Source organism: Amphiura filiformis, chromosome 15 (assembly GCF_039555335.1).
Source record: "Amphiura filiformis chromosome 15, Afil_fr2py, whole genome shotgun sequence".
In the NCBI taxonomy this organism is placed as follows: Eukaryota; Metazoa; Echinodermata; class Ophiuroidea; order Amphilepidida; family Amphiuridae; genus Amphiura; species Amphiura filiformis.
The window spans coordinates 23,225,343-23,250,296 of record NC_092642.1 but is presented as its reverse complement, the minus strand read 5'-3'; the positions used below and the strand labels follow the sequence as shown (position 1 = coordinate 23,250,296).

The 24,954-nt window shown below is 41.5% G+C and overlaps 1 protein-coding gene across 6 annotated transcripts in view; it reads right to left on the bottom strand.

Annotated features, from left to right (window-relative positions):
• The window catches only part of LOC140171404 (uncharacterized), a 112,113-nt gene that overhangs the window by 29,570 nt on the left and 57,589 nt on the right, over positions 1-24,954 (bottom strand). For 5 of the 6 annotated variants that reach the window (XM_072194655.1, XM_072194654.1, XM_072194656.1 and 2 more), the window contains 3 exons: positions 14,632-14,732; positions 5,083-5,343; positions 861-1,139 (listed from right to left, as the gene is read on the bottom strand). In XM_072194655.1, coding sequence (XP_072050756.1) covers positions 861-1,139; positions 5,083-5,343; positions 14,632-14,732 — 641 coding nt within the window. The remainder of the gene's footprint in view (positions 1-860; positions 1,140-5,082; positions 5,344-14,631; positions 14,733-24,954) is intronic. The other variant, XM_072194658.1, reaches the window with a different exon arrangement.

Genomic DNA, 24,954 nt, shown 5'->3' with positions numbered 1-24,954 from the left:
TGTGTGCATATCGCTATTCGTCTTACGTCTTGTTTGTTTGTCCTAGCTGCATGGAGCTACGCCAATATTCATAATAATAATAATAATACGATCGGCAAGCTAACATAAGCATTGTAGGCGCTGGAATGAAATAGCAATTTTCTTCGTTTTACCTCATTTGTTTGACTCGAAATTTAAAGGGGACAATGTGATCAGTAAAAACTAACATTTAAACAAGAATCTATTCTTTATGCAAATCACACATTATGGCTTTAATGATATTGAGATATACCTAGGTAAAATGAAGCAAAACACAATACAAAACATAAAAAAATTAAAAGTCTACAATCTGCAAGTATGTCAGAGACTTGGTGATTTCAACATAAGTAAGTTAGTAATGATAAAAACTATTTTCAATATGTCTGACTTTTTAGTCTGTGGATCAGTGTCACATATATAATGAAAGACAGAGATAAAAAGACTTTATTAAATCTGACGTTATCTGTCAATCAAACACATGCACAGTTTGCTTACAAGATGATGATGAGTTGCTGAACGTGGCGGTAAAACTGGGCGGCTTCTTGTTAATTTTGCACCTTCAAACATACAAACCATCTCAAAAGTTAGGTCTTTATAGTAGGAAACTTTCTTTCTCAAAAGCACCATGTCAACAATACCATTCGCCATTTTCTGCTATTCCTTTTCTCAGATCGGCACCAGATAAATCAACCTTCCTTTTTACGCTCTATTAACAATCAAAGATCGTAGGGAATTTGATTGACAGTGATGTCAGACGCCAAAAACTCTTTTTATCTCTGTCTTCAATTAATTTATAGTCATACAGTATCAAAATTTAATTTTCACTGGCACTTTGATCTCACCTCAGTTGCATTGTCCGACAGCAAGCTATCTACTTCTTTCATGATGAATTCACATAGAGCACACTGAGGATCCGCATCTACAGTAGGTTTTACTAGAACTACTTGTTGCTGCTGAGTACTACATAATTGTATCAATGCGCAGACAGCCTCAGGGGCGACCTCATGGGTCAACAGCTGGATTATAGTTGCGGTGTATTTTGTTACAAAGTCATCACAGTCTTTGGCATATTCGGAGGGCAGGACAGAGCATACTTTTTCAAGTGCTTTTTCAATTTCTGCCTGCGTTGTGCAAAAAGAGCAAAATAAACAGGGATTTAAAAATTGTGTGCAAATTGGGCTATTCCATTTAAAATCGACACAACTCTTGTGGAAGATTTAGCTAAAGTGTTCCACAGAGGGAGTGTAAGTTTTGAATAGAATAGACAATTGGGTCCTGAACTTCCATTTGAAATACTCACTCCAATTGTGGAAGAGATAGGAAAAGCCATAATACTGGGGGAGTATGAGTTTCAAAATGATTAACCCTGAACAATTACATTTGAAAAACATACTCCCCCTGTGGAAGATATTTCCAAAATCTGCTACAGGGGTAGTGTGGATTTCACCTGGAGTAGCCCAATTAGTGCCTGTTAGTAGTGTCTTGCAGTGACCTACAATCCAGTGAAACAACAGTTGGCACACTTGCACTTAACAATTGAAATGCATACCCTATCAAAAATGTGACATACAGACTCCCCCCCCTATATCTCACCCTTCGCCACTCCCCATCTTTCAATGTTAGAGGGTCTCATGGGCCTGTTGACAACATGGCTTGTTCCAACATTGAATCGGGGTAGCGGAGGCAGAGATACACCAAAAGACAGGCAAAGTGTGTCAACCATTTTTTCCCTGGATTGTCAGAGTCATTCTAAATATTGCACCTGTTTTCCATTTTTACTCAATAACTCTGGAATGGAATGAGAATGTTGTATTAATTTCATATTCCACACAAAAACATGTAAGAGATAGGGCTTTATGGTGAGTAAAAAAAAGTAGAAAAATGTATTGTTTCTTTAAGGAGTGGTCATTAAAAGCATCGCTAATGCCTGATTTTGTGTCATGGCTTGGGTCTGGACTACGCAAGATAAAAAAAACTTTTTGGCAAAAAAAAAAAAAAAAGAATAATTTTTTAAATAAAAAGAAGTTAATTAGCAAATGTCAAACAGCTATTATTACTTTTAATTTGAAGCAAATGCACCTGTATCATAGGCCTATGTTGCATATATATAAAAAACATCATCAGTGCAGCAATTATGAGGATATTTGTACAGTGCTGTAAAATAAAGGAACAAATACAGAAAAAAAAGAAGGACTGACATTGGAAAAACTGACCAAAATAATGATGAAGGATGTTGTAAAATAGTAATCTAAATCTAAATATATTCAGGGCTCGAACCCCTGTTCACAGCACCTTTGTCAGACATCGTAACCGCTCGAAACTATAATCTAATGCTATTCAAGATACACGTATATAAATAATATAAAAAAGAAAACAAAATGAAATCTAAATATATTCAGGGGCTCAAACCCCTGTTCACTGCACATTATTCTGCATATTATGCTCTACAGACGATATATGTACAGTAAAAAAAATCACATTTTTATGACATTTGTTTCATTAACTGTATATTCATTATAGTAGCAGATGTTGGTTGACATTATGCTCCACATTTTAGTTCCATTTTTGGCCCAGATAAATGACTTGGGACAAAATCGAAGCGATATACACATCTTTGAAGTAAAGAATTTCAATCATCAAGTTGCCATTTTTACGGTTAAAACCAATGTTTTTTCCACCTGCGCAAAAACCTGTGGGAGCTTGTCTAGGGAATAGTGTTTTTGCTTTTTTTTATGATGAAATATCATCCAATTCCGATTTTTTTCTTTTTAATTTGTAAATTCTTTTTTTATATGGCCAAATTTCTGGAAATCCAGAAATTTCTAGGAAACTACCTGAACGTACATTGCAGATTTTATAAGCCAAAGGAGAGAGTCAATTTTAACAGGTGGGGCGGTGGGCACCGTGGTACCATGGGGTCAGTCCATATCAAAACAGATTGAGTGTACACCCACCCTCTTGGATTTTGCTCTCCTTTGGCTCAGGGGTACCTTTCATGGATCCCTAGGTGAGGTCACAAGAAAAAATTCAAATTCCATTTAGTTTTGAATGGCGGGCAATCAAAGTTTGGCGACCTCGACCACAATTGGGAATTTAAGGGGTCCAAATGACAAAGTGCTCTCTTTGAGGGGCACTTTCTTCTTAATTAAATCAGTTGTGACCCTCTGTTTGAATGTGGTCACTCACTGGCTGTGTCTGAAATGCCTAATGCCAAAAAAGATTGATTTGAATTTTGTTGGGATTTCAGGGGGTCAAAATCAGCACTTCGTACTGTTCAATCAAATTATCTTTGATTTTGAAGGACCCATGATAATGTCACAGTGCACTTATAGGTCCTAATTATGTTCAGAATGGATTAACCATGTGCCAATGTCTATGAGCAATTCAAAAAAGAGAAATTTCTAGACCCCCTACAGAATTATAGGCCCCTAAAGTGGTTCAGCCACAAATGGCGCTTAAAATCGGCAAATTTTGACACCTAATAACTTTAGGTGTACACCAGATATGAATTTCTAGTCTTTTGCATCTGAAAGAATGTAGTCTAATGTTACTAGGAACATAAGATTTGTTTTGTATTTTTTGTGTTTTGTTACTAAGTTGATGGTCCCAAAAATCCCAATTTTTGACTAATAATGTACAGGTTATGGGTACAAAATGTCAATTTCAACATACCCTTTTTTCTATTTTTGATCATTGTCTTATTTATCCTGTTATTACATAGTTAACAACGTCCGATTTTGGTGTCTAATTATGTTTTCTTGCATGAGAAATACAACTACGTTAACAAAAAACTGTACAAGGAACCAATGACCTCCTTATTACAATATGGACGCTTTTGGCAGACATATTGCAAAAGAGGGTCATCGGTTCCTTGTATAGTTTTTTATTTTGCTTAGTTGTATTTCTCATGCAAGAAAACATATATAATTAGACACCAAAATCAGACGTTGTTAACTATGGTCAGAATTCAAAAAGGTCGTTGACCTATGAACATTTTTCGTCATAGCGCCTCCTGAAAGGTCTGACACATAACAAACTATACATTTTTGGAATCCTCATGACCATACGAGTAATTTGATATATTACTTGACATAATTGGGAGCATTCTGAAAATTTGACCCCCCAACCTGTACTTTGCATGTGCATCGTTGCCAGGAAGAGCATTTTGACCCCCTTAAAAATCCATACAGAGGATTAAAAAGTAGTTTTTTCTTATTACTTGACTCAAGAGCAACTTGAAATATCAAGACAATAATAAAATGTTCAAAAATATTTAAAAAGTCGCACTAAAATTGGAATTTTGTACCCGTATGCCTGTATGCTAGGCAAAAATGACTATTTTTGAAAGCGCCAACTTAATACTAAAACACAAAAATACAAAACAAATCTTATGTTCCTAGTAACATTAAACTACATTCTTTCAGATGCAAAAGACTAGAAATTCATATCTGGTGTACACCTAAAGTTATTAGGGGTCAAAATTTGCCGATTTTAAGTGCCATTTGTGGCTGAACCACTTTAGGGGTGGCCTAAAATTCTGTAGGGTCTAGAAATTTCTCTTTTTGAATTGCTCATAGACATTGGCATATGCTTAATCCATTCTGAACATAATTAGGACCTATAAGTACACTGTGACATTATCATGGGTCCTTCAAAATCAAGATAATTTGATTGAACAGTACGAAGTGCTGATTTTGACCCCTCTGAAATCCCAACGAAATTCAAATCTATCTTTTTGGCATTAGGTATTTCAGACACAGCCAGTGAGTGACCACATTCAAAAAGAGGATCACAACTGATTCAATTAAGAAGAAAGTGCCCATCAAAGAGAGCACTTTGTCATTTGGACCCCTTAAATTCCCAATTTTGGTCGAGGTCGCCAAACTTTGATTGCCCGCCATTCACACACGGAATGGATTTTGAATCTTTGCCGGGAGACCTCACCTAGGGATCCATAAAAGGTACCCCTGAGCCAATGGAGAGCAAAATCCAAGAGGGTGGGTGTACACTCAATCTGTTTTGATATGGACTGACCCCATGGTACTGTCACTCAACTCAACTTACCTCTGTCTTATTTGATGTCAGCATATCAGCCAGTTTGCCCAAGACCATCTTACAAATTGCACACTGTGGTCCTGGAATGGACACAGATTTCTGAGTCTGACTGCATAATTTTATCTCTGTGCAGATCATCTGTGGGGACAGTCCTTTGACGAGCAAGTCAATGATTTCAACTGCGTAGTCATCTACCAGTCTTGTGCACTCATCTTGGATGGAGGTTGGAAGGTAGGAGCACACTTTCTCTAAGTCTGCCTTGATTTCTTGCTGTTAGGAAAAGACAATTACATGGTAAACATTTAACCTATATATATATAAAAATTCCTTTAAAAAAAGGAATGGGGCGCCCAATGGAGCTTTCATGTAATGTGCTGCAATGTAACCGTTTGGATACTTTTTTTCTTTAAAACAATAATGCAATAAACATTCATGACAATAGATTTACCTCTGTCACATTTTAATCATTGGCATAGCCAGGAGGGCAGGGCCCAGTTTATCACAGTTAGTCGGTAACACAAAGGTCTATAGGGCCGTGTTAACCAAATTTACCAAAATCTACAATGTGCATCTTGCTTTTACCATATTTTAATTCCAGTTGGCCCAAAAGTCATTCTGAAATTTTTAAAATTTTGGCCGCCGGTATGCCACTGAAATTAATTATATTTTTTTTGGTATATCGACTATATTCAGTCCGCAAGTTAGTGACATTTAATGGAAACAATGTTGTACACAAAATAGAAATAATATCAATAAAATAAATGTCACAGCTATTGAAACTCTATGTGGCTTAGATGATTTTTGCTGTAATTCATCTAGCATTTTAAACCTTTTTCATGCTAAAAGTGCTTTAAGGGGGGGGGGCACTAAAACAGATGCAAATTAGTTTTTGAAAAATTACAGGGGTACTAATTAGGGAGGAGGGTGAGCACTGTGTGTGGGAGTAAGGGGGTATATAGTTTTACAATCAGAGATTCTATCCCATAAAGGTAAGTAACTCATGATTATTTTCAGTTTCATTTCTTAAAAGAAAGGAAAAGGATGTTTTGAAACCTGTGGAAGTATCTGCTTTCTTGATCATTCAGGTAGTAACTGAAACTGAAGGTAGTGTCATAAAATCTGGATTTCAACTGGAGGTAACTTAGTGAAACAAAATATACTAAACAAACATCTAAGCTATCTGGATTTTGATCAAGAATGGGTTATGAAAATGATCAAATTTAAACAAAAGTTCTCAAACACAAAAATATTTCCTTCCCCCATCTAGAGAAATTGATCTACACACTGGATTAGGCCTAGAGAGTATCTGGCTAACTGACCACATAAGGGTTTGGTACAGATTGCACTTTCCACGGCCAACATAATATTTAAATTGGCGTATGACCCTGAATGACTAGAAACTATTTAACAAATACTAATGATAAAGTAGTGGTACCTCTAGACTGCTGCCCTCAGTCGTCAACCGTCTGGATTGACGACTGAGAAAACTACATGGAAAAAAAGTGACGGATTTTGCAACAGGATTGCTGTGGCATAGAGCATGCGCAGTTGTGTCCAAATTGACCTTTTGACCGAGTTCGTTGTTTTTAGAATTTCAGAGCGATCTTGTCACAGCGGGCGCAGTACATGACGCGGTACACGGGCGCCGCTAGTCAGTCGCGCACTGGCGCACAACCAAAGTCGCATTGAATAGTTTTCAGAAGTCCGTCATGATATGGCCTGTAAGATAATAGTCCCAAACATAAATGTTTGGTAGACTCATAACCGGTGCGATCTTACCTTTCCGATGTTGATTAAGATACTTCTTGCATCGATCCCGAGATGCGGAAAAACCAATAGTCATTTTGTCCCACATAAATGAATAAATAACAAAACCCCGATCCCCGGTGGACTCACCCAAAAGGTGACGTCACACCATATGATCGTCCCTTATCCGACTTGGGATCCCCTACCGGACCAAACTTGTAGGGGTGGCGGGTCGGGATAATCAACATCGGAAAGGTAAGATCGCACGGTTATGAGTCTACCAAACATTTTTGTTTGGGACTAGACTCAGTACACCGTCGATCTTACCGCTTCCGATGTTGATTAAGATACTTCTTGCATCAACATCTGAAAGATCGATCTAGCAAGTAACCGACGGATGGAGGTACAAGATTGGTCAGCATCTGATCAGGGATCGGGAGCGGTAACGATGGTTTTCGCGAGGTCAGAAATATTTTCCCCAACGGTCGGAAAACAAAAAGACCACGCGATCACAGACATAAACCTCCTTACTTAATAAGTTTGGTGGTTAAGAATAGCGACACTGGTTCTTACCATGCTGAGTATTCTGTATAGTCTGAAAACCTGGTACCCGTACACCCCGTATTATGATCGCCGAACAATGTCCCGGTAAACCTCCCGCCCGTCTCTGATTACTAACGTAAACGGAAGTATCGTAGAGAAGGGCGAAGGTGGCTTCCGGGACACCGCCTGCTAGATCTCCTCAAGGGACAACCGAACGGTATACCCAAGATGATGAGAAAGCTCGTGTCGAGTGGGTCGTGGGACGCGAAACCTTCGCGATCCCCCGGACCCCACCAACACCTGGACCAGCCATTGCGACAGCGGCTGGACCGAAAGGCTCTGTAAGGGTGATGAATGCGGTCGTGAGTCCTCGCAAGGCTTGTGTTCGGAAGAAATAGTGCTGCAGCGCCTTATCGGACACCCCAGCCTATCTTTGGCTTCAGCCGAACCTTGCCCAACCCTGGGGATTGGAGAGGGACGAATGTCGGTATGCACCGCGCCCGTTCAGAATCACGAGAACAGAGCGCCGAAACAGTGTCGCTCCAGTGTTTGTGAACACGGAAGCTAACCTCGAGACCGTGTGCAACTCAGCACCGCCGTCCGAAGCCAACGCCAAACCGGAAAGCCATCTTGAGAGTTACGTATTTTAAGCGCCGCTTTTGACGGAAGGTCAAAAGGGTGACCCTTAAAGTAATCTAAGACTGTGTTGGGATCCCTTAGGAGGATCACTTTCCTTTTTGGTAGACACTCGTTGAACATACCGTCGAGGCGAGACTAATAAGGTAACCATCGGTTATGATAGTCGACCCGCCTCGAAACCTCGGTGAATGGAGAGGACAGCTGACTTATAGCTGGCCCCAGTGGCCCGCTGAAGTCTTGCTTGGAACTTTTCTGTCAGAAACTCCGGAACTAGCAGCACAGAGGTTTCTAGCGGGAGAGCTATTTGTCTCATTGCACCAAGCGTAGTATGGAGCCAGACTCTGGCTATACGCACGGAGGGTAGACTTCCGTCAGCCCCGGCGATGAGAAAAACAGCTTCTGATGAAAAGTATCCCTCGCTGCGCGTTCCTGGTAAGGGCCATGCAGCTAACTGCAGGTGCTCTAGTGATAGACTGGTACCTCCGCTCCGGGCATCCGGAGTAGATCTGGTACTGGGAGTGCCAGCGGCCTTGCCGCTAGCAGAATGACAATGCAGGCTCCCACCCGATCTTGGTCACCACCCTCATGAGTAGTGAGATCGGAGGGACTGCATAAGCTGTCATCCTCCCCAGTCTATGGACAGAGCGTCCACGGTGAATGCTTGGGGTCCGCGACCCTTGAGCAGTACACCGGCAGTGGATGATTGCGATGAGATGCGAACAGATCTTTCGAGGGGTGGTACATCCCTTGAAGATCGCCTGAGCGACTCTGCGAGCAAGGGACCATTCTGCTGGTCCCGACACCCTTCCTCGTGACAGATTGTGCGCGAGGATGCTGGTGACGCCTCGCGATGTGTATCGCTCTCATCGTAATCTGCCTGAACTTGCACCACCCTATCAGGTGTCGTGCATGCAGGCTCAATCGTGGTGGCCCGGAGTCCCCTTGTCTGTTGGGGTAGGCTACCACGGTTGTGTTATCCGTCAGGACAACGGTATGTGATTCCACGATCACCTCCTCGTGAGCGAGGGAGGTTGATGTGAAACTCTGTCTCTATGGCCCCATAGGCCCGAGACGGAGTCTCCGTGGATGTGGACCCCCAGCCCCATTTTGACGCAATGGTCGTCACTACGTGACATAACGGGGGAGCAGGAAAACCTGACACCCTGGGTCAAATTGGGCTGATGGGTCCACCACCAGAGTTCCTCTCGCGCGATCTCCGACAACGGAACCGCGAGGGATATCGGGTGACGACTGGGCCTGCAAGCAGGCTAGAAGGTGTAGTTGGGTAAGCCTAACGTAGAAACGGCAGTACAGTACGAGGTCTACCATACTGGCCATTAGGCCTACCACCTTCATCCATGCCACAGCGGGTTTTGCCCGAGACTCGGCCAAGAGTCAGGCACACCGCACCATGTTAAATCACCCGCCGGGTGAGAGCACCGCGAACCCCTCCGTGAGGGTGATCTGGGCCCCTACAAATAGTGGTGTTCTGCGTGGGACCACGCTGGACTTTTTGAGCTGATCAAAAATCCAGGGTCCCGCACCCACGGACTATCAACCCCATGAGACCCGTAGTCTTCATTGGAGTGCGTCTGTATATGAGCCAAACGTCCAGGTAGCAACTGATGTTGACACCCCTGTGCTTCAGGCGCTGCCACCGCTCTGACCAAGAGTGTTAAACACCCTGGGAGAGATGGACAGGCGGATGGCGGTATCAAAACTGGTAATTTTGATCCTGTACCTAGAAGCGCAGATGCCTCCGATCTTGAGAGGCGATTGGCATATGCAGATAGGCGTCCGAGAGATCTAGCGCTGCTGTTCCCATGCCCCTGATGGGGCAGGCTAGCACCGAGGCGAGAGTCCCCATTCTGAACCTCTTGGGCCTGAAGAACGTGTTCAACAGCCTGCGGTTCCGGATGGGGCTCCCGTCGCCGGTCTCCAATGGCTCCAAGATCACCCGTAGAACGGGGGTAGCCCGGGACAATCGCCCGCTTCGTGAGAAGCTGTGTGATCCCTGTCAGTAGTGCCCGACGCTGGGGGCCGTCTGACGGCACTACTGTGGACCTCTGAAATGTGCAGACGAATGTGCGGAGACTGGGTTGCCAGTCTGTAACCCCCACTCACCACTGACCATACCCAGGCACTCAAAGAGATGGTTTCCCACCTCTGGGTGAAAGCCATAAGCGGTCGTCCACTGGGAGATCCCCTGTGGAAAAACCGCTGAGCCCCCAGGAATGCTCTGCCTAGCTTCCCTTGGAGCGCTTGAGAGGGGCTTGCCAGCTGTTCCTGTGCTACCCTTGCGCCTCCCAGAAATGGGTGCTACAGAGGTAGTGGGCTCGGGTACTGTTGGTGGTGCACGGCCTGCTGAAGTCGGAGCTCCTACCCATGGTAAGGGCAGTTTCCGACCTCTCCAGAGCGCTCCCGTTGGTAGCTTCTGTGCACGGTCCTCCACCGTAGCGCAGAAGCATCCAAAGAGAAAAAGGACCCTGCCTTTCCATCGCGTTGAGCGATTGGAGTGGCAGGCCCCTCCCCCCGGCACTGAGTGGACACCCTATGGGCTAGGCCCATGGAGCTCTCGTTGAGGCTAGCTGTTAGCACCGCTAATAGGCTCACCTCGCGGAAGAGCTCAGATGTTGTCTGAGCGTGATACGCTTGACGACATCTGGGTCCCTCTCGGATCCCCTCAGGTAGGTCCCGTGGTCCTCCCGCGTTACACGCAGAGGAGAGAAGGCGTGCAAGCCGCGGCGTCATACTCTACTGAGCTCGACAGCCCACGATATCTACCCGTGAGGTTTGCCGGGAATGAGAGTGCAGGCGTCCCCTGTGAGGAAGCAGCAGCTGAGCATCCTACTGAAAGGATCCCTGGTCCTCCTCCATGGACTCCCCTTAGGGGTGTCCGGAGGAAGATCAGTGCTGTTGCTCCCCTCGCGGGGCAGCGGGGGAAGGAGATTGTAGTGATGTCACTACCGGACCCAGCTTCCGACTCCTTTCCCTCGCCCACAGTATCCGTATCATGCTCCGATGATGACGGTAACTGAGGACGGGCATCTGAAAGCGCGTAAGAAGGCATAACCACTGTGTGGCTCGCCGACTACCTGCCAGCAGAAGAGGGAGTACTCCCGCAAGACCCTGAGGTATCCGCCATGGCACCACTGGGTCAAGATGCTCTCGCAGCCGTCGCCCTAGCGCTTAGCAGCACGGGCCTACCCTGATCAAGATCTGGGTTAGCCCCATGCCGGCTGGCCTGGTCAACAGCTGATGTTGGTACTGCGTGGCCATCGCTAGGGGCGACACTTGCCACGGTGCTAGGCCGTGGAAGAAACACCCTGCGGCGGGTACCACGGCGCATACCCAGCCGGCAGCTGACCCTGAAAGGATCCGCCACCAGGGTAACCCCATGGTACTGCAGTACCAGCACCGCCCCCCTTGTTGCCACAGAGACTGTGGCGACTAAGGCGGTGCTGCGGTACCGGTGCGGTATCAGCGTGGGTACCCTTGAGGGTTCCCAACTGTGGACCGCTGTACCCTCGCCACACGCGTTCCCTGTTTGGGGATCAAGCTGTGTGCTGGCGTGGTACCGGCGCGGTACTAGTATGGGTACCCGTGAGGGTTCCCGGCTGTGTACCGCTGTGTGCGTGGTTCCAGCGTAGGTGCCCGTGAGGGCTCCCGGCTGTGTACCACTGTACCCATGCCTCACTGCGTTCCCCGCAAGGATCAAGCCGTGTGTATGGGTACCCGCTATACCGCTGTCCCTTGGCTAGAGGGAGCTTGCCTAGTACCACGGGTAGCTGAGCGCAGCATACCCCGATCAATCACCTCGCCACCTGAATAGGCAGCGTCAATCAATGGAGCTATGCCCTGTTGATTTGACAGTGATCGATCAAGAGAGGGTAATTGACCCATTGACGATAATGGATCACCCACGCTCCGCTGGCTCTCGAGGACATAAGTGGGTTGTTGATCAGCTAGGCTGTTCAAGCTACTTACTGTACCCTCTAGAGCTTCGCCTTAAGGTCGCTGTGTGTGGCGGACCACTCACGGCAGCTATGGGCGGGTGCATAGCGGCTACCACTGAAGTCAAGCCGTAGCTCGTCTTTGTAGCTGCCACCGAATGCACCTGGGTCGCTGTCCCGTGAGAGACTGCGAGCCCAACCCCTGAATAATCGCCAGCCAGTCCCTGTGGACAGCCAGCAGCTATTCTAGGGCCCAGGGTATCACTCGGCGGTCCCGCCATGGAACGCTGCCGTGTGACAACCCCAGTTGGTTCTGCTAAGACTACCCCCACAGCGTTAGCCGCGGTATCGTCTCTGCTGAACCCATGCATGCTAGGGTTCAACCCAGGCAAGCCCGGGTACTTTTGCATGCTGCCCGTCGCTGGCTACTACTGTGGCTGTTTGAGCCCGTAGATATGCCTGCAACAGACGGGTGTCCTCCTGCTAAAAACCCGTGAGGATTTTTGGCTAGAGGACTGGTATCCTCCTGCTACAAAACCCGCTAGGGTTTTTCGCTGGTGGTTACCGCTCTGCTGCCTGCTACTTTGCTCCGGACGTATAGTCAGTGCTTTCGCTGGCTGCTGAGCCTTTGGACGCGCTTAGCAGTCCCCGAAGGAACCGCCTGCTTGTCCGGGGACCGGAGCCCCCTTAAGCAGACCTGCCATGACCCATAGGGGCTGTCACAGCAGAATCTACCGTGATCGACTGGTATCCTCCTGCTGCAAAACCCGCTAGGGTTTTCGCTGGTGGTTACCACGCTGCTGCCTGCTACTTTGCTCCGACGGATAGTCAGTGCTTTCGCTGGCTGCTGAGCCTTTGGACGCGCTAGCCGTCCCCGAAGGAACCGCCTGCTTGTCCGGGGACCGGAGCCCCCGTAAGCAGACCTGCCATGACCCATAGGGGCTGTCACAGCAGAATCCACCGTATCGACCTTACCAGTGCCCTTGGTAGATTTCTTCTTCGTCTTATGGCGATGATGGAGCCCATCCCAATCGTCAAGCTGGAACTCGGAGAGTCCTAAGCAAAAGAAAGACATCTAGAAGATCGTGAGCACTCCCTGTGGGTGAAACAGAGCGGGTGTGGGCCCCGCTCCGTCACCAGGGAAGGGCAAGCCCGACAGGGCCGAGGCGAAGCGAGGAGAAAAGGGAGGGGGGCACTACCCCCCCCCCCAACACGCGACTCAAGCCCAGTAAGCAAACCTGAGCACGGAGGCTGGTCGCTAACGTTAGTGGTAAAGTAAGGACTGGCTAACTTTATTACTAAAATGTCAGACGGGTCCCTACCAATCCCCACCGTATGAATATCTGATTAACTCGTCTTATCGGACGGTAATGAAGACATAACGATAGAGTAATCACCCTAACATAGCAACAATAACCTACCGTACATGAAATACAATGTGTATGTACAAACATCTATTGTAACTTACAGGCTGCAATGGTTGTTTTACGTGGGAAACAAAATGAATGGCGCCAACGAAGCGGCCATTTTGAATTGCTCGTGTGTCCCGTGATACAAACGGAGGCACGATATGTACTTAAGTTTTGGTTCGTTTTTTTTTTTTGTCACTTTTTCGCCAGAAAATGCCGTCAAAACTATCCTCAGCCGAACAATACCGGTTTGGTTTTACCTAAGGTGTGAAACTACAACCGTATATCTCGCTTTGGTCGAGAAATTGATACACAGTGCTATGAACAATCGATAGGCACGTCTGTGTCAGTCGGAGACCAAGGAGGATAAGGGACGATCATATGGTGTGACGTCACCTTTTGGGTGAGTCCACCGGGGATCGGGGTTTTTGTTATTTATTCATTTATGTGGGACAAAATGACTATTGGTTTTTCCGCATCTCGGGATCGATGCAAGAAGTATCTTAATCAACATCGGAAACGGTAAGATCGACCGGTGTACTGAGTCTCAGTCGTCACTACGAAGCATACACAGTACATGCGAAGTGTAGACGGCTGATTGGAATTAGTCTAGTGGTACCTCTTTGAACCAGGGAAGATATCTTACACTTCCCACAATGCATTTCTCCCTTTTCAATTTTCTGTACTGATTTGCTATGTAGTGCAACATGGGTCTATAGTGACAAAATATCAATGAACAGAGCACATCCAGATCTTGCAAAATATGTTTATTTCTTGACTATCGACCCATGTTTAGTCAGCCTATTCTCAAAATAAAAAAATGAAGGGAATCTGTACAGTGATGGGAGTATTAATGAAATGAGATGATGCGTCATGTTGCAAAGGATTCTGGGAAAGGTAAGAAATCATGCTAGTTTACGCCAGCTTATGAATGCCCAATTCTTTCAACTTTTTTGGACCAATCTAATAATTTTTGTTCTAAAGTTTTTATCACTTTGAGCCACTTCTCAATCAAATTGATTTTGAAACAAAATGTTGCCCTCTTCGGTCTCCTTTAAGTGAATGTGCAAAATACAGCACTTGATAAACTGAAGGTTCATCTTCGATGGTGATTGTTCCACCGTGCACACCGAGTCATGAAGAATGCCTTGAAAAAGGGTAGACATTGGCCTTGGTGGTCTCCCTGAAATTTGAGCCCTCCAAGTGCAGACAGAGACATAATGCCAGGGGTTCATCAAAGTGAACAAATGAAGTAAACATAGACCTACCTCTGTTGCATTGTTTCCAATGAGTTCATCCAATTCCTTCATCACAAACTCACACAATACACACTTTGTATCAGCTCCATCATCTACCTCTGCTACTGTATCTGTATTACAATAGAAAAAAAATATAAATTATAACAGATTCTCAGGTAAGGATAACTTAACCTATTATGAGGAGGCAAAGCTATAGTGTGCCTTGTCTCAAGTTGAGATTTAACAATGGCAGATCTGATTCGCATGTGCTAGCCCAATCTACACACTGGTGATGCAGTTCTGCATAAACCCTGGAGTAAACACATTGACTGCACTGTAAACTTGAGACGAGACACGGTAGAGAAAGCGCTTTGTACTATGGAATCATCAAACAAGCAGCTAAGTAAAAGTTCATAATTTGCCCCAGCCAAATTCCATGATTAGTGTCTTTGGACCGCATATTCTTAAACCACCAACATCATGCTTCATCAATATAGATTAGAGATGCCAGTAGGGTCTGTCTAAATTTTCTGAACATTTTGTGCACTAAAGAAATTGTGAAAAAATAAAAGTACAAAACTGGGGAATAGGCTATGGCAGGCGTTAAAGGGGACCCATAAAAAGTATGTTGCTCTTTTTATTCCTTAACGTTTTGTGAAATGTATAAATTGTGAAAAATACATTGCTTTCTTTGCAATTTTTTTCTACTAATTTAGAAATGTTTACATTTCTTTCAGCTGGCATCTCTTACAGATCAATTCATGCAATTGTCATCAAACAACACAAGACTTTTTGAATACATTTTGAAAAGATTTAAGTGCAATGTTGTCATATGACCCCTAGATGACCTTAGACCTCATCAAGATCCAATTGACATCAGAATTTGTGTAAATGTACCCAAGGTCGTTGTATTCAAGCCTCATCAAAGCAAACATGAAGGAGAAATTACCACTGTCAACTTGAGGAGTCCTAAATTAATCAATCAACAATGATATCAATAGATTCCTATGACTTCTGACCTCATTTTTTTCCAGCACCCTACATTGCCCCGAAGGATTACACCATTACTGGAATGACCCACCCTGTAAACTAGCAGGGAAATCCTTGAACATAGACTTGAGAAACTAATTTTACCCTCCTTGTAGCAACCTTTATCTCTCATGCCTTTAATACAAAAATATTTTATCAAGACCAAATTGTTTAATTATGTTATACGTACATGTTTTGTTTGAAGGTCCATTCAATTGTATGCCTTTTGTGATACCGTACCCATAATTATATATCACATTTTAAACAAGTTTTGTGTTTTCAATATGCAAAATTATAATTTGTGTTCATGTCATACTCTATTAATGATTTTAAAACAGATACAAGTTCAATGCATTTTGATGATATAATCATTTTTTGTGTGAAAATATGTTTCTTTTTTTTTTATTTGAGCATGGAATGCATTTTGCACCCAATTCATGGTGTACAATCATGAATATGAAGCACACAAACAGTACGAGTGCACACAAAATAAATTGATAATAGATCTGACATTTCAGAAATTGTTGAGTTGAGTCAATCAAGCAATACTCAAAGTCTTTTTCAAGGCTGTGATATCTTTGGCAGTTGTACAACATGGAAGGAAATTCAAGATAAAGGGTAATGTCATCAAGGCTTTACACTGAAATTGGTTATGCTTTGAAGGGTGCAGCTAAATGTATTATTCAGATTTTATCACAGACCAACTTTCTCAATTTTCTGCATGTTGCTACATTTAATTCTCGGACACTACATTTACTATAGAATTGAAATCAATGAGTGCATAGCGTGTGATGCTGTATACATACATGACATGTACACCACTTGCAAAAAATGAAACCATTCAGGTCATGACTGCACACAATGCTGTTATTAAGCAGCTGATCACTATGGTTGGAGCTTCTGCAAAGTACGCAGTCAGTGTACACATATGTACATGTACTTGTACTAAGGGTGTCTACGTTTACACGTTTCACCGACCGTAAAATGCACTATCCGTTTAGGAAAATCACTAACCGTTTAAACGTTAAAAAAAATAATAATAATTTATTTATTTATTTCTGCGCAAAAATTGTCTAAGTGCAATTACGTAAATGGTTATTTGTGGTCAATTGTTGTCACCCTTCATTGTATTACTGGAACGTCATTTCACTCAACAATTTTGGCGCCCGGGAATTTTGAATCGCGTGTCGAGAGATGGGTGTTTTTATTCGTTTTTATGGTGACTACGAGTTTGTTTTAAATAAAACCACATGATTCATGCTTGATAATTATTTTTCGTACATATGAGGCATAAGGCCAAAAAAAAAAAAATATTGTTGTGTTGCCCTCAAGTGGGAAAATGGACATTTGTCAATTTGGACTTCTGGATAGCTGTTAGACATCAATTAAAGACTAGTCTTTCAATAAAATATTAATTTTTAAGTGAAAAACATTGAGTTTTTGAACAAATCTGTAAAAATCATCATTCAAAAAAAAAAAAAAAAAAAAAAATTGAGACCCTGATTTTTCAGGATTTAGGGTAGGACGGTTGAGGGCAACACAACAATTATTTTTTTTGGCCTAATGTTGTGATTGTCGCAGAGTTCCTTTAAAATTTTCAGACTATAAGGATTTGGCACTGACCATAATAAAAGAAAAATAATTGAACTATAAAATATTTTTATTGTGGAAACACCGGGGCAAACATCAAAGCCAATGAGTGAGTTGTTGATCAAGAAGTCCATCCTCAATCCAGGCCAGTCATAACCGGCGATGGACAGGGTTCGATTTAAGGTGTGTCGTGGAGCAAAATGCTCCACATTTTGGATAACCTGCTACACAAATTGCAGCTTGTATAGCAATTTTTACAATGTAAACATATGCTAATATTATAAGAACATCACCTGAATAAGGTTTTCGCTAAAAATTGCTACGCAAAATTTTCAAAGTAAATCGACCCTGGCGATGGATAGAGGATAAGAGCCGCCAGCTAACTCAAATCGCATCAGAATCAGTGAGGCGTGACACCATGTAAATCAATGTAAATTAGTAAGTAAACAAAGCTGATCACAGACAGGTCTAGCCCCTAAAAAAGTTGCACTTGAGAATGACATATCAGCTAAGTGTTACACCCATCTTGTGTGTGAGTTACAGCTTTTGACAATTGGATGGTTAGTCTGGTTATTCTCTACTTTACTCCTGAAGACACAGATAAGTCATCAAATATATTTTGCAATATATATCATTAAACTTCATGCAGAATTTTTATGATGTATTTGAAAATTGACTAGATGATTTTAGTGAGTAAATCCTGCTCTATAGAACTACTCCACACAGTTCAGAACTTTCTTTGACTTTGCTTCACACAGTGACATGCATCATTGATTTCTAATAGATGAACATATCATGAAACCCCGGGGGGGGGGTACTCAAGTTTGGTTTTGGTAGGGACGTGCCGCTGAGATTTTGGAAGTAGACCCATAAATATACCAATTTGTCAAGAAATTTGGACCCATTGATATACCAAAAGTCAAAATTTTCGGCCGAATTTACCCAAAATGGTCTTAGTTTTTACAAATTTTCCCAAAATTTTGGGAAAATTTTGAAAATTTTGGCTAATTTAAGGAAAAATTGGGCTGTTTTCCGAAAAAAATTGAGAAAATTTTGAAAAAGGACCCATTCATATACCAAAATAGGCTTTGAAAAAGGGGTCATTGATATACCAGAAGGCTGAAAATGCTACCCATGTTTATGCACGCCCCGTATGGTCATTTGTACTGAGTACTTCCGGCATGAAACATGATATAGCTTGGAGCTGTCTCAAATGGTATCAGAATCGGTGAAGCCTGGCACCATGTAAAGCAATATAAATTTGGAAGAAAACAACACCTAATCACGACCATGCGACGGTATAGCACCCCAAAATGAAGTTTCTCAAAATCAAATGACACATCGGCAAATTGATAATGATAGCAATTGCCTTGGCCATGGCCATAGAATTGTTTTAATGAGTGTGAAAATTGATAACGATTAAGTGACTGAAGTAGGCCTAGTTATCGTTCCACACTCTCTACTGTCCTATCCACACAGTGGATCGATCAAACATGGGATGATGTGCAGCATCATGATTCATAATTCATATGCATGAATGCTATCGGTAAGCTTAAAAGTTACATGGACATGGTTTGTTAAATTCGCCCTGCGTCACGTAAAATTCGAGTCACCACCAGGCAATCCGATCACTGAATTTTAAAATTACGACTCTCTGACAATCTTTTGATTCTTACCTTTAGCAGAAATAATGCCAATTGAGCTAAATATAAGCACAAAGGCCAGAAAACTCGATAATTTTGCGAACCCCGACATGTTTACTTCGTCAATAGCAAAGATATTGTGAATGAATAACGAAATCAAGGTAGCTAGTGTTTCTAATTTTTGTACAAAATAATATTTAATTGATGTGTTTTACCTCATTCATAACATAAAACTCATATTTTTGTATGGTTTCCTTCCTCTAAATTGTACTTTTACTTAAACCATTTAAAATTAATCTATTTTCTGGAGACATTCTGAACTTAACACATCCTAAATTTATTATTTTTTTCTTAACATAAAACACTAGTCACATGATTCGGAATCACATGTGTGCCTGTGGGAGTTCCGGAAAAGTTTATTTGTTGTGGATTGTATGATGGGGTGATCCCATTCAAGTTCGATATAACAAAGAAATTGGTGGCACATGACTAACCATAAAAATTCTCAAGTCATGAAAAGATAGAAAACAAAGGGTGAATGAACTTTGTTTCTTTTTGTTCAGTTTTTTTTTTTTGCTGTTTCTTGAGTCTTTCTTTTTTTAGTAAAAAAAAATCATCTTTGGGGAAAAAGGTTGTTGTTTTGGAAAAGGCAAAAAAAAAGTGTCTGCATCCTCCTAAAAAATAAGGCTGAGAAACTAATATTTTCTTTGTTTTACTTGGCCTTAATTGTTTTCTTTCTTTTTTCATTCTTTTTGTTGTTTTTTCTTTCTCTCTATGTTGTTTCTTTCTGTCTTAAAATTTTACTTTTAGGCCTATTTTATTATTTTTTTTGTGTCTTTCTGTACCTTTTTGTTATTTTCTTAATTAAAGCCATATTATAACATTTTCAAAGAAAATAGATTAGCATTTCTTTGCCATACAATGTTAGCTTTTACTGTCAGATATATGTGACGTGTCATGTCAAAAGGAGACACTTTTGGGCAGGATCGTAAATGGAGAAAATAGCCAAAAATCTTCCCGGTGGTGATTTTTTCAAAATTTGGGTTTGTTGCGAATTTGTGATGTTATTAATGTTAAAAGTATTGTCTGATAGTTTCAGACCAGAATATAACTGGCATCTTGTATTTTTTGAGACACTTTTCAATTCCTATTCTCAACATTGTCAACTTTTTTACAGGCCGATATCTCAATTTCTAATTTTATAATATATAACTTACGAACTCAATATCTTCACTTAGGAATGTCCGATTTCATTGGGGAAAACAGTGTTGTGGAGCAAAATATCTCTATATTTAAGATATGTAAAAACCTCAAAATTGATAACCTGCCCAAAAGTGTCTCCTTTTGACATGACACGTCACATATCCCCTTTTATTTTTGAGCCGAACAACTACGGCAAAGCAAAGAAAATTGGAATTTACTACCAGCGCACATGTCGCCAATACGTACCACTCCTTCGGTCATGTTGTTGTACGACCCTTTGTTGTGTATATCACCGTCCTGCACGCCGTGTACGTACTGTGTGTTATGAACATCGTGTATGCGTTCGACTAATAATTCCATCGTAATAATAAAGCGCCGGTTCCGGCGTTTTATTCAAAATCTCGGATTTTGACAAAACTACCTATAGTCTTGATTTTTGCAGGGTATATTGGTTTAATAAAGTACAATTATTTAATCGTGTAAAAAAAGGAATTTTAAAATTCAGTGAGGCGGCTTCCTCAGCAAATGTTATAATATGGCTTTAATTGAAGGGGTAGGCCTCCCGGGGTAGGCCTATATCTGTCCACAGCCTCATCCCCCCCCCCCACTTTTCTCAAAACATTTGAGATTTTTATACCAGAAACCTAGTAGGCCCTATTGTGAAAATGTTAACAAAAAAATTCTTGCAGATTGATTTGTTTAGCAAAAATATTGCCAAATTTGAATTAGGCCTATGTTCCACCAGAACGAAATTACAACACATTGTCCATGTAGCAGTGTAATACACATACGGTACCGGTAATCATGATAAACTCCCAAACACAAAATCTGAACTGCAAAGTTGTTAATAAGCTTTTTTCGTGGATAGAAGCTGATATGACTATCTACTGGAAAATGCCTTAAAAAGCTTAAAAAGAGGATGCTAGGATCACAAAATACTCCTTTAAAGTTTATTAGTTTGTTTGTTGATGAAAATAAATTATATAACATTGTTACTTGTTTGGCAAATAGGTAAAGGGTCACAAAAATGCATGATATACTGTTCAAAATGACTGAAGAGTGTTTTATGACCCTGCAAACTTAACACCCAATCAATCAACTATTCCTTTAAAACGATTAAAACTTGCATAGGCCTATATTTATAAGGAGGCTTTCATGACCTTAACCCTAACCCCCTAAGGGCTTTCGGCGACGGGAAGGGAAAGAAGGAAAGAATAAAGAGAGAAAAGAAGGAAAGAAGTTGTTTGCTCTGGGTGGGATTCGAACCCGAGACTCCTCGCATGCCAAGCACTCGGTCGGCGACACTTTGCCACGGGTCTTGGGCTTCGCTGGCCAGCGAAACTGTGCCTATATATCACTTAGGGCGATTGCATCTTCACACCACGTGGGATGCATGCACGAACAGCGCATCGAGTAGTATTTTGTAGTATTCAGGCGGGTTAGGGTTAACGTAAACTATGTGAATAGATAAAAACAGTAAATAAATTAATGAGCAAAGGTTATAGGCCTACATGGTAAACTATATTTCGCTGTATCAAACTTGCACTCTTTCACCCAAAAAAGGGCCACAGAGCAGCACTTTTGAAGTAAAGTTAGGGGGGGGGGGGCTTCACTTCTGGTGTCCTGTGAAGAGAATGGGATAAAAAGGGAAAAGAGAAGGAGAGAAAAGAAAAGTGTGAGAGAAAAAGAGAAGAGGCGATAAGAGCCCTGCTTGGCCAATCAGAAAGGCTAAAAATAAACTAAGCAAATCAGAAAGGCTAAAAATAAACTAAACCAATATTGGTAATGTTTACACATGACCTTGCAACTAAATGGAATAAGCCAAATTGGTTGTGCTTGACAGGTCAACAGCCGGGGGGGAGGGCACTTAACACAAATGACCATATGTGTACGTTCTCCCGAAATACCCCCCTTTTTGGGTTTTGTGATTCCGAAAGACCCCCTAAATTTGACCAAAATAGAGCTTCAAAAGACCCTTGATTTTGACAATTTCAGTTCTCAGAGACCTAAAATTGCTCATTCTTCACATTTTTTTCTGTTCTCCAAAAGACCCCCTTTTATCGGTACGCTGTAAGCTCCCAAAGACTCACTACCTCAAAATTCTGGGGGAGCCAAATATTTATGATCCCCCCCCCGGTCAACAGAGCAATTTTGATCTGGGTGAATCATTTCAAAGAAGACACATTTTGCTAATTCTTCACATTTCTGGTTTTTCAACCACAAAGCCAAGAAAAACCCTTGATTTTGACTGTAAAAAGAGCTCTTTTACTTGTTCGCAGCTCCAAAAGAGCCCTGTTTATCGGTATCCTGTGAGCTCCCAAAGGTCTCACCACCTGAAAATTCTGGGGAGCATACTGACCAAATATAAATATTTATGATGTGCCCCTCCCCCAGAGCAATTTTGACCTGGGGGAACCATTTTAAAGAAGACACATAGTTTTTGAAGTTTAATTTTACTGCCAATGTTTTAAGGTTCCCTAAAGGATGGCGCATCTCCCTCCCCCCAATTTGGAAAAGTATACAAAAAGCCCCCAAAATTTCAGAATTTGCGAGTGTAGCGAGCAAATAAAATCAGGTTTTTACGCTTTTTTGGACAAAAAAGGTCCACATTTCGGGAAGAAAGTCCACTTTTCACAAAATTGCTCCCCTTCGAAAAAAGTCCACTTTTTCAAAATCAGCACCCCCCAAATAAAATCCTGCTTATACGGGCTTGAAAACCAAAGCATTATTCAATAGACCAGTTGTGATCTTACTTTGATAAAACAATTGTATGGGAACATGATATTGCACATTTACTTATTTCTTTTTGAAGTTTTTTACAAATCATTATCATTTAGCTTGCTCCTTAGTTTTATAAGAAGGAAAATAGAATCAATATTGCACTTGATTTTATCAGACTGCGAATTTCAATACATAGAAGTTTGGCGTCTGTACGTTCCCACAAGACCAGCATATTTGTTCGTCTTGTAGACATGAGCATATTCATAACTGAAACTTTGACAAACAAGACACTTGAAGGTAAATTAACTTTTGTTTCATGTGTAATGCAAACAGCAAGTACAAGTATTTTATGACACTTTTATTTTCAGTACTCCTTGTAATCAAATAGAAGACAACAAAATCAAACTGAAACAAGAAGTCATTCAAATCATGTACATGTATAAACATTTCATGGAATGAAGCCAGGGTCTGTGCGAAAGACAGACAAATATGGAAGCAAAGCATGAGCCTTAAGGGCTGGGGTATGAACGTTTGGGCAGTATTTATTTTGGGACATCAGAGCACATCAGACATATCGAATTGCATTCTGAATACGAAGAATGTCATTCTGATATCAAATAATTTTGATTTTTGAAATTGCAATTTAATAACATTTTATGGCAAATCATTAAAATTGATATTTTTGATATTTAACAGTACTTGAAGTAAACTTTATAAATCTGATGATTTATACTTAAAGTGTATGTAGGTGGGATGAAAAGCCGACGATCAATTGAAAATTTTGACCTTTCAGTATTGAAGATATGGATTTTTTTCCCAAAACACCCAAAAAAATTAGGTCTTTTGGGAAAAAAATCCATATCTTCAATATGAAAGGTCAAAATTTTCAATTGACCGTCGGCTTTTCCTCCCTGCTACATACACTTTAAGAATATATCATTAGATTTATATAATTTACCGATGACTGTTATATATCAAAAATTTGAAAAATATCAGATTTTTATAATTTGTCATAAAATTGGTATTATATTGTGATTTTCAAAAATGAAAATTATTTGATATCAGAAAGACATGCTTCGTATTCAGAATGCAATTCGATAGGTCCGAGGTGCTCTCATGTCCCACAAAAAATACTGTCTAAACGCATAATAAACGCTCATTTTAGATCCCTTAAGGGCACAAAGAGGAGAGTAATTAGGTAAGAACATACATGAATTGAAACTGATTAGGCAATATCCTGGACCCTGTTCACATTAGAAAATTTTCTTCTTTCGACGAACCTTGAACGAAGATTAAAAATTGTTGTTTCCTAATGTGTATGCACATTTCTTCCTTCAACAAAGATTAAAATTGCTTCGTTCAACGAAGCTAAAAAGGTTGTTTTGACGAAGGGATACTTCATTCGACAAAGCTAATTTTGTAATGTGTACCCTCGCTTCGTTAGACGAAGGAAAGTGATCATTTGACCCACACCAGCTTAAATAATAGCCAGACTTTAATAGCTTCATTCGAGCTTCATTAATTTTCATGAAATGTGTACAGTGCAATGTCTTTGCTCGATCTTCGTTCAGCACAATGTGTGCGCATGCTTCATTAGTTAATCAAGATCAACTTATCTTCATTGAATGAAGAAAAAAGGGTAAAAAAATACAATGTGCAGAAACTGTTTGGTTCGTCTGCCAATTAGGCCGTGTAAAATTAATAATTTGGTTCTCGTTCCTTCCCTCCTCAATTTCTGGGATTTGTCAGATTTTTTTTTTTTTTTAGATTTTTCAATTTTTTAAGACTTTGGAATGATTTATGAAATCTTCATACATATAAATTATTTATTAGAGAACAAGCATCACTTCCAAGTCTTTTTGTGGTACTCTAGGGGGTTTATCCCTCAGAATCTCACATTTGAAAAAAAAAAAAAAAAAAAGGGGCCTCATCGTTTCCTCGAGCACTGTTGGAGAAGACCGAAAACTACTGACAATGCTAATGTTACATTGAAAAAAAAAAAACAAAAAAAAACACCTCCCTCCCTCATCAATTCATGAAAATCCTCTGGACGAGAACCAAAACATTAATTTTATACGGCCTTAACTTCCACCATAACCGGTGTTGATCTACTAAACAATGTGCTATACCCAAATGGATTGATTATTGTTTACAAAAAATCCTGAGA